Source organism: Aythya fuligula, chromosome 3, assembly GCF_009819795.1.
Source record: "Aythya fuligula isolate bAytFul2 chromosome 3, bAytFul2.pri, whole genome shotgun sequence".
In the NCBI taxonomy this organism is placed as follows: Eukaryota; Metazoa; Chordata; class Aves; order Anseriformes; family Anatidae; genus Aythya; species Aythya fuligula.
The window spans coordinates 31,657,955-31,670,274 of record NC_045561.1 but is presented as its reverse complement, the minus strand read 5'-3'; the positions used below and the strand labels follow the sequence as shown (position 1 = coordinate 31,670,274).

Below are 12,320 nucleotides of genomic sequence, written 5' to 3'. Positions count from 1 at the left end.
TTTGGTTATTTACATGCCAGAAAGATTTTGGCTAAACTAGCTCTAGAACATTACTTACGGTTGCCAGCTGCATTTTATTTGAAGCACATAAATCCCAAACAAGCTACCTTAATCTAAGCCTAAGAAACTTCAAGGAAATTATGCCATCGGTGTTGAGCATTGCTCCAAAACCCAGGGAAACACCTTCTGCAGTCATCTGGCTTACAACATGAGTAGCCTCTGAACTGTTGTCCAACTCTGCTTTCCAGCCTTAGCACAAGCAGATCGCAGTTCCTCTCAACATCTCTGGCTTATCTGTCTAGGATTAATACCACTGCAAATCACAAAGAAATTGTTAAGCTTTTTGTCAGTTCCTTTAAGGAAACCTGGCTGCTAGCACGCTGGAAGTGAGAGTCCAACAGCGCATTAAGTTATGGTATGTCACCTACAGCAGCATTACAGCCAGTGACCTGGGGAGCTGAAAGCAAAGCAAACAAACAACAGATTGCAAAAAATGAAGAATTTGAGAAAGGGAACATTCCCCCCCACCTTCCGTGTGTCACACAGTACAGAACAGAGACCAGCAATTTCCTGTGCTCAGAAATTTGACCTATGAAAAAATCTATCAGAGAAAACCAGCTTGCCTGTAGAATACATAAAGATCTAAGCAGCTTTCATTGTGCCCCCTTGTCTGCAGGCATCACGATGAACCAAACCAAGCACCCATTTGGCCTGGCTTTTTAAGGAGTAGAACTAAAAAGCTTCTTGCAGTTTCTCTGCTTATAGAGAGTTTTAGCCCCAGTGAGGCTACAGCTGAAAAGAAAGTGGCTGTTAAATGAAAACGCGTGGCCACCAACACGAAGAGATGCAGGTCACTGTTGAGAGGAACACCTGTGGTCTTTTTAAAATATTAAAAAATATTTTAAATTAAATAATTTTAAATAATTTAAATTAATAAAAATATTTAAAATTTTAATTAATATTTAAAAAAAAAAGTCAAGCCACCTTGAAGACTGCTAGCCAGGAACGGCACTAAAACATATAGCAGTTAGTAAATCTCTTGACAGGACACTCCCAATGCACAGCATGCAAAATAAAAAATAAAATAAACAAAACACAAATAATATCTAAGTTACAGCCAAGTAGGACTTATCTACAGCTATAAAGTGAGAGCAGTAAATGCATGCATCATAGCAAGGCTTCCATAATGCCAAGATCCAAGGCCAACCACCTACAGGGACATCCATCACTTCTACCTATGGACGCAGCAAGGCCTTTTGATTGAGAACTCCAAGTAATATTTTTGCAGAAATACAACTCCCATCAGCTCAGCAAAACACACTTCATGTGCACTGATACCGTTTTTTCCTCTTGCAATCTAAACTAAAACACCCAAACAAGATCCCAGCGCCCACTTCAAAATACTGCAGCCATGGGAATCAAAGCACATAAAGGTTTGGAGTTCAAAAGCTTTGCCTGTCCTTTTAACTTTGCATCATTAGATTTCAACATCTCAAGCTGTTTAAAGGAAGAGAATCCAAAAACTCAAGGGAAGAGAATGGTACAACTGCCAAAGTCCTTAAAATTTACTATAAGAATTAAAAACAAAACTTTATCTTCCCCTTTGTATTGTCAAGTGTAGGTGTAAAGCTTTAAGTTTAGGAGATATTACCACTCATGGGAACAGGCTGTGTGAAATTCTTCTTCCACAAGCCAGGTTAACAGACAGTAAAAGGACAGCAAGTAAGCAAACCACGGAAATGGTCTGGTTTAAAAAAAAAAAGATTGTTTCTGAAGTGCTCTACATCAGTGGCTCAGAAGGAAACAAAGACCTAGCACTTATGAACATTTGGGAACTCAGTAACAAGAAGATGGATGTGGCAGGACAAACCAGGCCCTGACTGCTCATCAGCACTGAATTTAGCAGCTGTCAATCCTCTCTTATTCCTCCTGCACCTTCAGTGCAAACTTCAGCAGCGCTCCGTACCTTCGAGGTCCAGCTCCAGCCCCTGATTTGCACCAAACGTCACCTCAGCAAAGCACTCTGCTGCCACCTTGGAGACACTCTGTGCACCCCTTCTTTCCCCAGAGAAAAACTCCCCAAATTGAAGGATAAGGGTGGAAAGGAATCTCTTGGATGCAAACAAGTTGAAGTTGCCATTTTAGATGAATGAACTGGACATGCTTAAACCTCCTTGTTTCCTACATGAGCAACGCTTTCACTTTTAAATCCCACTACGTACTTACACCTCTATCTGCCACATCACTGGGAACAGCAGTCCAAAATGAAGGAAGAAACCAAAACCACATTTAGAGCTGAAACAGGAAAAAAACACTAAAATTGATCTCTAGCAGCAGGAATGCTAAAGGAGGCAGAAACACCCAGCTCAGCATTGCCAAGTGCCTGCACTTTATTTGCAACTCCAGCATGTGCCAAAATTGGATTTCGTTAATCAAGAACAAGGCACGTGACTTACAGTTTATCTTTTCCTTTAGCTTCAAGCAGGACAGAATCGTTTCAGTATCGGTTTCACTGTATGAGAGCAGGGTTTAATACTTCTTGTTAAAGGGGTGTAGGAAGGTGTGTGACCTGGCCCAAAACATGGGAGGCTGTCACAGGAATATTAACCAGACGTGTCCGATCAAGGAATTCATAACAGAAGTCAACATTAACTCTTAAAAGCTTCCAGATCACAAACAAAAAAAAGACGGTGTCTTTTTCACAGTTTTTCTCCAAATAAGAACTATGATTTTCAGGAAAGATCTATTTGGGAAATTTCAGGCAGGTTACAGGGCATCCACACGGAGCCAGAGACAGGCAAAGAACGCTCTGCAGGTCAGCACCGGGAAGTCCCCATTCTTCTAGAGCGGTTCCCATCACAGCATTTCACAACAAAACCGTTGCCAGCTGAAATGTTTACAACCAGTTCCTCTTTCTGTCACTAAAATGGCCAGAGGAGCTGAGTTCACCCATTACGTACCCTGCAGTCTCTAACGGGAGAAAACAGCTCCAGTTATGGCACTTTTAAAACTCCAGGTCTGTTTGGCAGGAACAGGTCTAGTTGTTTTTTCCCCCCTTTCTTTGTCCAAGTCCCAAATTGTAAAGAGCTTCCGAAACACCAAGCTGGAGGACTGCCTGAACTCCCAGGCCTGAAGCTGGGAGTTAATGATTCAACGCCAAGCTGGCAGACAGCTACGGTGGCATTCAAAGGTTGACAGGGCTTGCTATCTCCATCGGTGACCTGGACGATGGATCAGAAGGCACCTTCAGCTCGACTGTGATGACCCCAAATGGGAGGAGAGAGGGAAGCGAGGCAGCTGAGGCATTAAAGGGCAGAGCTGCCATTTAAACGGACCTCAAAGAGCCAAAGAAATGGCTTGACGGGGATCTTGTGAACTTCAACAAGGACAAGTGCAAGGTCTTACGGGTCTAAACTCACCACACAGGATAGGATAGGAGTTGAGGGGCAAACATCAGTAGCTCTGCTCAACGATTTTGAAGCCACGTGCAGAAAGATAACTGTACACAGGAGTAACCAAACTGAGTCGGAGGAAGGATGCATATTTTATCCAAGACAGTGCTCTAAATGAAATGTTCAGTAAATCATTTAAGAAAAGGTACGTGTACAACATGTTCTTTGTCTAATGCTGCTGTGATTCCACCTAAACATCTAGCATCCACAATCGTCTGTAGCCAAGAGCTGCATGTGGTACCGTTTCTAGCAATTGGTTTAAATTGGGCACCTGATCATTTCTTTTGATGCCCTCCAGACCATGCTGGAAGAGACAGTTCAATCCAAACTTACGTTTTCCACAAACCCAGAACTTTGCAAACCTCTCTCACACTCCTACCTTCCCACTTCCAACTCTCCATCACATTTTTTGGGTTGAATATTCATGGTCTATTGGGTTGTCTTACACAGGTAACCCACTGCCTGCCTTACATTTGTAGTTCTGTTAGACTCCTTTTGAGTGGAAATAAGTAAAATTGCACACGTGACAGCACGGAGATGCACTTATATTCTCTGACTGTTTTTTTTTTTTTGACTTCTCCAGTAATTGCTTACATGATCGCTGCTGAGCATTTAGCTGGTATTTCATATTTCTAGCACAAGTGCAAGATCTCATTCTGTCATTATGAGTCAGTTCAGAGCCCAGAACACCAGGCTCCGGCTCCGCTGAATTCTTATGAGGACTTCAAATTAATTAAATGCATTCTCACAGGAGTTTTTCTTCCCCTGATAATTGCTTCCATATAAGAAAGCTGAAGTAGAGCAGGCTAGATCCATTAGTGTTTAAGCTATATTTACAAGTGGAAGTACTCTTTAGGATGAATTTTCAAATGCTGCGTAAGAACTGGCAAAAATGAAGGAACTTGTACATTTAAGACAACTACACGCAGCATAAGGATATCTGAACATGGTGACCAAGCAAGTTGAACTTCAGTGTCACTATAAGGGGGCATTCCCAAAGGTTAACTTAAGCCTTGGAAGCCTGGGCTTGCCATGCTGCTTCAATGGGAGGCAAGTTCCTCCAAAAGTTCAGAGTACAGCCTTCTGCGTTATTACCTGGAGAGGAAACCTACAACTGTTTGTTAATTCTGGCTTACAAAAGCTATAGAAAACAGAAAAAAATCCACTATTAAAAGAAAGTCTATCTAGCAGTGCCATGTGCCATCATTTACAACTCAGCCTGGATGTAGGATCCAGTAGAAGAGAGGTCAGTTGAATCTGCCACAACATTTCTCCACAACACCCTTACTTTCTTGAAGTAGTTTTTCCTGCCAGTTTCTGTAGCCTGTCACCCAGTGAACAGTTTATCACACTCTTCTTCTACAGCTGCCAGATGCTCAGCCAGGATTTTGGTTGCTTCACTCAGGTCAGGGAAGTGCAGCGGACTGAAGAGCTCTCCCTCCACCAACTGCAGAGCAGGCTGAAGCACTGCCTGGCCGGCAGCACGCTGTGCAAGCCTTCACTAACCTGCACTGGGGGAGGGACACACGTTTCCATGAATGATACTAACCTTCAAGACCACTTAACTGACATGCAAATTCCCTCCTCCTCCAAGTAACACAAAAAAAATATCCGTAAAACACTCACTGAACAGCCTTAGCAGATACCCCGAGACACTTTTAAGCATCATGATGTTTGTAATTATGTGACAGGTAAGTTGTTATTTCCATATTTTTACACTTTTAAGCTGGGCAGTAAAACAAAGGCTGGCCTTTTTCCCCCTTCTCGTGCATCATCCTTATCAGCGCAGCGCTCTCTCCCCTGACATACATGCAAATCTTCAAACAATGTTTTGCTTATACCAGACTTCCCGTCTGCTTTTTGCCTAGTGGTGTGCACCGGGGCCTTACCAAATCCTCACAGCCTTCCCAACACCTGACCCCACAGAACCCAAAAGAAGCTGCAGGTGTTGGTGTCCACAAGCACAGCACAAAAGGAAGAGCAGAGGGCAGTGACTGCTCTTTCTGCAAGCGTCCACTTGGTGCAAGGTGCTCGTCTGGTGCCGGCACGCGGTTGCTGCAATTAAGGGAGCATTAACTATTTACAGCACAGCTTTCTACCGGCAGAAAGCAATCCTGGGGCATCACTTAAGCCCCATCAGGAAAGTGAGCTGATCCACATGTACATTTTTTATTTAAAAATACAGAACTGGTGAGCAGTACAGATCCCAGGGGAACAGACGACACACAACGAGCTATCTCCTAACACGCCCGGGCACAGCATCATACACTCAAAGGTTGTCCTGGAGTTGTAAACCTTATTTCCATTTCCAAGACATCCTGAAGAAGCATTTCTGAAGGATGTCATACTGTTCAGAGAGACTTAAAGAATCCCCATAACAGTGAGGGTAGACAGCTTTGTTTCCTGATTTGAAAGTAACTTGGCAAGAAAACCTGCACTAACAGGTCAACGCCACACACCAAAACCAGACACAATCATTGTTAAAAGATCAGCAGAAACAAAGACTGAATCTACAGTCTAGGACACATTTTTCTTATACTCTGTGTTACAAAATCCTTGATGTTTCACATCACTTCAGTTATGGACATCAATGCAACAGGAACCATAAAAATATTGTTATAAGCTGTATTAGCAAGGGCTCAGAAAGGTGTCCTTCCCAGCCAGTCAGCTGCTAGGCAGGACCAGTGATAGCAGAGGAGGGTCTATCAGATCCAGACCATTGAGCACCTCAGCATTCAAAAGACCAAAAGATAAGCTTTCTAAGATGAGCAATCCAAAGCAAAAACCTTCTTCATGCTGCCCTTACTTGAGGTCCAACAGAGGTTTATCTGCTTGCTTTCATAACGTTCTGGACTTGAACTGATCAGTTCTCTCTGCCACAACGTACTTCTGCCAGGTTTCTTCTCTGTTTTGCATAATCTGGTGTGCGACATGACTGGGAGCTGGGCTGTAGGGTTTGTCACATAAGCATATTAAAAGCTGTCCTGACCAAAGATGGACCACAACTGGTACTGAGGTTGAAAACCTCGGGACTTCTCACACCAACCAGAAATACCTCAACTACCTGAGATGGAACACAGCAGGAAGGCAAAGGTCAAATCCCAGGCACAGAGCACAGTATCTCCTCTTCAGGTCAGCTAGAAGTATTTCAAGACACATCTTCCTGCCTGCAGAAGACCTTTTTCAGAGTCCATTTGCACAGGTCTAGGAAATTTTTGATTTTCTGACTTTAAGCAATCTGAAACCTTTACTCATACAGTGCTACTGTTGTGATGACAGCCACGAATCCATCAGCCAGATATGAATAATCCGGCAAGTTTTGCTCTCTTGTCTGGCAACATCGCATACGCCTGCATCACTGTTTGTTGTTACTTCTGGATCCCTGCAATAAACATCCTAATGTAAAAACTCCTTTACAGACACACAAAGAGATCTCTATTTTTATTTTATGTTAGCTTTTGCAGAAGACAATCCAGACGTGCTCCCACAGAGCTGGAAGTACCAGCTGACAGCATCTTGATAGTCTTGCAAGGTGAGTGTCAAGTGTGATGTCCCCTGATTAAGCTAGCAAACGAACAGAGCACGTGGTGGTCTACAGTCATTGTTGGTATTAAACACAACTCAAATCCAACAGATCTCCTATCCTGCTTTTTCTAGGGCTTAAGACTCTCCACGAATAACCTTTGGATCACATACATCAATGGAATGACCTCTTTGAGAAATGTTTTTCCCAGATGAACATTGTCAGCCACGTCCAAGCACACTCAAAAGCAAGGTGGGCTGCAGCAGATCCCTAGGCAACGTGAGTGGTACTGCGGTGAGCTTGGAACTGCTGGAAGTGCTGCTGCCTGCAACTCCTCCAAGCCTAGAAGGGGACAGCAGAGTATCCCAACAGGTTCTTCCAAGAGATTACACAAAGCGCACGCTCCCTCTGTAATTTCCAAGCTGTACCGGGTCTGCACTGCAAAGGAGAATCTTTTCTTCTAGTTTTGCCTCTTCTACCACATGGAAACGAAACAAAAAGGAACAGGACAGGATATCCCCAGAGGGATTGCCAAGGCTCCGTACTTCAGAGTAACGCAGCTGAGGACAAGCAGCACTCCCCAGCTTGCTGCCACAGATGACTCTCCTGGGCTGGGATCTATTTCCTTCTCAGTTCTTCTGTAGGAGGACCGGTGGCTAAGGGGCTTCTGGTGATAACGCAGCCTCTTCTTCCCCTGCTGGAACTGTTATGTATATGCACTGACCAGATTCTGCCCTGTATGAAGCACTTGGATTCAGAAGTCTGTATTTTTTGATCACTTTTAGGGACTCTGGAGTAATTTAGAAGACTTGAGCCATGAAACACTATGCATGTTAGCAAACAAGGCTCTGAAGCCATTACTATGACAAATTCATCTCAAAAAAACCTACAGAAACCTTCAAGATGGGGACTGCCCATCAGCCAGAACATCCCAGTTCCTTAACGGGTTCCTGGTCAAGCTTCCCTGGGAATCACAGCACTCTCCCAGTTCAAGCAGTTTTCTTCCTTGATTTGTAAATAAAAGGATCTGATCCATCAAACATCTGTTTGGACACACCAAGAGTCACCTGAGATGACTGAAGTTTGCTTTGCTTTTGTTGTTCTTTTTGTCTGTTTTGGTTTGTTCTTTGAGGCAGAGGAGAAGGCTCTTCCTTAGAGCACTGCGTCTAGAGACTGACATTTGGACCCTTCGTGCTCTTCGGGTGCAAGTGTTCAACTCGAAACTGGAAGCACACAAATACTTGAATCCCTAAGAGGGAATAAAGAGCCTGACAGACACGCAGGACAGCTTCCTGTTAGTCCTGAGTGACCACTACCAACAAACACAGAACCGCCAACAATCCAGTTATCACGGGAATTGTCCTTGCATTTCCCAGCCGGCCTCTCTGAGGAGCACCGTGTGCCAGCCATCACGTAACGGCTTTGGCAGAACAGAAAGAACAACCACACAGCCAGGTAAGACAAAGATTAATGCTACAGGATCACCCGATTTTCCCTTTAGCTCTTATTCACTCTCAAACTCTGAGCTGCTCCAAGCAATGACCTGGTGCTCTTGAATACACCTGCAACGTCCACCCAGGGAACGGACTGAAATAGTGAAAGATGATCACACGTTCAGTAGGCAGGTCTGAAGAAGACTCAGAGTTGTATCACATAAAAGTGTGGGAGAGGAACAAAAAGCATGAATAGTCCTCACTGAATTCCTACAGCTTGGGCACAGAAGAACAATCTCTGGCTCATCTGATACATCAGACCAATGATGTTAACACCAGACACTGACACACTAAGGCCAGAGGCTACAGCTGGATCTTCGGAAGCATGGGGAAGACCCGATCTATAACTGAACTGCCTGCTGCCTCTCAGTCTTTTGTCTTGTTCTTTAACACGCTGAAGAAAGCAATCAGTATTTACATCCTAATGAAGGCAGGCTCTACTGCTCCACCAGACTGAGTACTCCACAGGTGCAGTCTTTTCACTAAGAAGGAGCTCAGAGCTAACCATATTAATATAGGTGCCGTGAACTGCAACTGCAGATGAAAGCAACACCAGGGTTTGGTGGTATTTTATTTTATTCTTCCCTTTCCCGTAATAGGTGATCCTTTTTCTTCCTCCACTTTCTAGATGGAGAAGCTGCGACGGTTATATACATATATATTTTATTATTTTTTTTTCCCTTAGGTAATGAGCAACAGCCTTTCTGTCCACCAGAAAACTTTTGGCAGGGCAAAAGCCCCAGTTACCAAGGAGGGCAGCAGTCTCCCAAGAGCGGCAGCTTTAATTCCTAGGGACTCTATTTTTAGTTGCAGCACCAGAAGTCCCTGTAACAACAATATCCTTTGACCTGTCATTTATGTCAGTGGAGGGAACGGGGACAGAGCCAGTCTACAGGTCTGAGCGTTCAACTGCTGCTACCCTACATGAAAAGAGTTAGTGCTGTACAGAGCACACGGACATCTGAGAACAGTTGAATTCCCTTCTCCTCCTCTTCCCAGAGAAGGGCTGAAGAGGGAGAGAACAGGAATGAACACAGTCAATAACAGCCTCGGGGACCGACTGCTGAGATGCACCTGACTTCTGACAGTCACGCCAGTCTGAACCTGCAAGGATGTTCGCTTCAAGTTTCTTCAAGCTAAACCGAGGTTATCAATTTTTTTCCATTAACGTAATCATCAGTCACCCAGGAGCAGAAAAAATTTGGGTAGCTTGCAAGCAATTCCGTTTGGTGTGAGGAGGAGTAGGATCCTCCTCTTGCAGTCGCTCTGACTGTCACAGGGAAGACTGACAGTAAGGGAGGTATACAGGGGGAATGTGCGTAACAGAAGCAGAGCAGGAAGTTATTTTTAAATAGTTACTATTCAGAGAAGAATTACCATTAGCGTTTTGAATACTAAATCAAATCCCTTGCAAGGCTTTTATCACAGTAAAATGGGAAAAAAAAAAAAAAAAGCTCCGACTGATTTAAAGTTCACGCCTTCTTCTGCCCCTGAGAATTAAACATTTCCTACACAGCCAACCAATTACAAATTAAGCCCCCAAATTTATGCCCTCTTCCTCCAGAGCTCAGAAGCAATTCTCAAATTCTGGCAATAGTTTAAAAAAAAATAAAGAAATTAAGTTACTAATAACAATAAAAGCGCTTTAGGAGAAAGCAAGATAGAGAAAAAAAAAAAACAAACACACACACACACAAAACAAAAACAAACAAACAAAAAAAGAATTTTAAAAGCAGAGTGATTTGAATTCCGAAGAAAGCGGGAAACACCACACAAGAGTCTGATTTTCATTACAACCAAGCTACAAAAGCAGTCGACAGCTGCTCAATAATTCCATAAGTTATTTTTTCTCCAACCTTTTAAAAATACATCTACTCTAAATCATGAAAAGAAATGACAGATTTTTTTTGTTCTATTCTTTTCAGGTTGACAGAATAGTTGCTGGTTCTTAAAGCAGAAGTACCTGCAGTACCTAGACTCTGTCATCTCCGCACCATTCCTGGCATTTCTGTGCCCCGTGCAGGTGACAACCATCAATCCTTCACTGACATCCCTCAGCAAAACCCGATCCTCTTAGTTACACTTATCTATACAACTCTAAGGAGAGCCTAAACACACAAGCAGTACAAAGCAAATCTTTCTGTTCCAAGGACTGGTCTCACAACATACCAGAAGAAAACCCCACAATATTTTGACAACTACCACAGCTTAAGACCCATTAATGAACTGGGGGGGGGGGGAAGCTGTGTCAATCACACGTGGATCCTTTCCTATGGACCTAGACTGTAAATAGGGTACAAAGAGAAATGGGTGACCAAGAGCATGGCTTCACAGCTGCAGAGATACTGGGGTCTAGCCTCCACAGAGGTTGTCCACAGGGTTGTCCACAACCCTGCCTCCTCACCGTAACACCCGAGGGAGTGCTACTAGCATGAAAGGCAGTCGAGATATGTGGCAGCCTGAGGAACGACGCAAAGGTATATTTAAGATGAATAGCTACATAGCTTTGGGATGGATTCTGCTCTTAAAAAACTCTGTGCCACGAGAGATGAGGGACGGAGCTGGAAGGCCCCTCTGCCGAGCGGGATCTCCTGTGGCACCCACACAGGACGGCACCGCCCCCCCCCCCCCTCACCCCTCACCCCTCGCCCCTCGCCCCCCGCTCACCGTTGAGCGCCGACGCCTGCAGCGTGGCCCCGGAGGTGCCGTCGATGACTTTGATGGCGCCGCGCGCCGTGACGGCCAGGATGGCGTTGAGGGCCGGGTGGTAGCACAGGCTGCGCAGCCCCTCGGCGTCGCAGCGCAGGCAGCCGTCCCGCAGCAGCAGCCACTCGCACGGGCCCGGCCCGGACGACGCCGACGACGCCGCCGGGGCCGGCCCCGAGCCGGAGCCGGAGCCGGAGCCGGAGCCGGGACCGGGGCCGGGCCCGGCTGGGGGAGCCGGTGCGGAGGAGCAGGAGGCCGCCGCCATGTCGCGGGCCGCCGCCGCCCTGAGGAGAGGAGGCCCGGGGGCGCCGCTCGCTGCCAGGCCCGGCCGCCGCCGCCGCCGCCGCCGCCAGTCAGCAGCCGGGGCCGGGGAGACGGGGAGAGGGAGAGCGCCAGCGTGCGCGGGAAGTGACGCAAGCGCGCCGGATGCGGAACGGAGCGCCGGGCCCCGAGTGGGGAGGGGAAGGGAAGGGAGGGGAGGGGGGAGAGCGGCTGCGGGGAGGGGAGGGGGCAGCGGGGGTGCTGCGCATGCGCAGGGGGAGGGGAGGAGGAAGGGAGCAGAGGATGCTGCTGACCCCAGGCATGGCGGAGCGCCAATGCTAATGGGGTCCCCTACAAATTGGGGGGTTTAGTAAAAGGACCCCAGTTAGCAGAGGTTTCAGGAGGATGAAAATACATTAATAAGTGTCTATTTGAAGAAAGAGTAAGAAAACCCCCCCAGAAGCACAGCTGTCTGCGGGGGCTGAGCTGCTCCACGCTGTTCTGACAGCCAAGCAGCGTTGAAGCATTGCCTCACTACTCCAAGAGAAACCTTAGAGACAAAGTTCAAAGCACACCTCCTCCACCTGCATCCCGTCTCTACGCCCAAACAGGTGCTTTCACGTAATTTTCAGGTAGGTGTAAGCTTTTGGATAATACAACCTATAGGATACACAGCGAAGGGAGACAGGTTTGTGCGTTTTTCTTTCTGCTATATGCAGAAGCTTGTCCAAAGCTTGTGTCCAAATCTCTTCTACAGATAGAATTCCCTACCTTGAAATCAGGTGTTTCATCTTGGAAAGGGAACGTTCTGCCAAAGGGACATAAAGTTTCCATGCATACCAAACCATATATCTTTGTTAGCCCAAGAATTTATTCATAGGCCCA

At 45.8% G+C, this 12,320-nt stretch overlaps 1 protein-coding gene across 1 annotated transcript in view; it reads right to left on the bottom strand.

The window, feature by feature from the left end:
• The window catches only part of BIRC6 (baculoviral IAP repeat containing 6), a 173,717-nt gene extending 162,278 nt beyond the window's left edge, over positions 1 to 11,439 (bottom strand). Inside the window, exon 1 of the mRNA XM_032184553.1 lies at positions 11,136 to 11,439. Coding sequence (XP_032040444.1) covers positions 11,136 to 11,439 — 304 coding nt within the window. The remainder of the gene's footprint in view (positions 1 to 11,135) is intronic.
• Between the last annotated feature and the right edge of the window lie 881 nt (positions 11,440 to 12,320).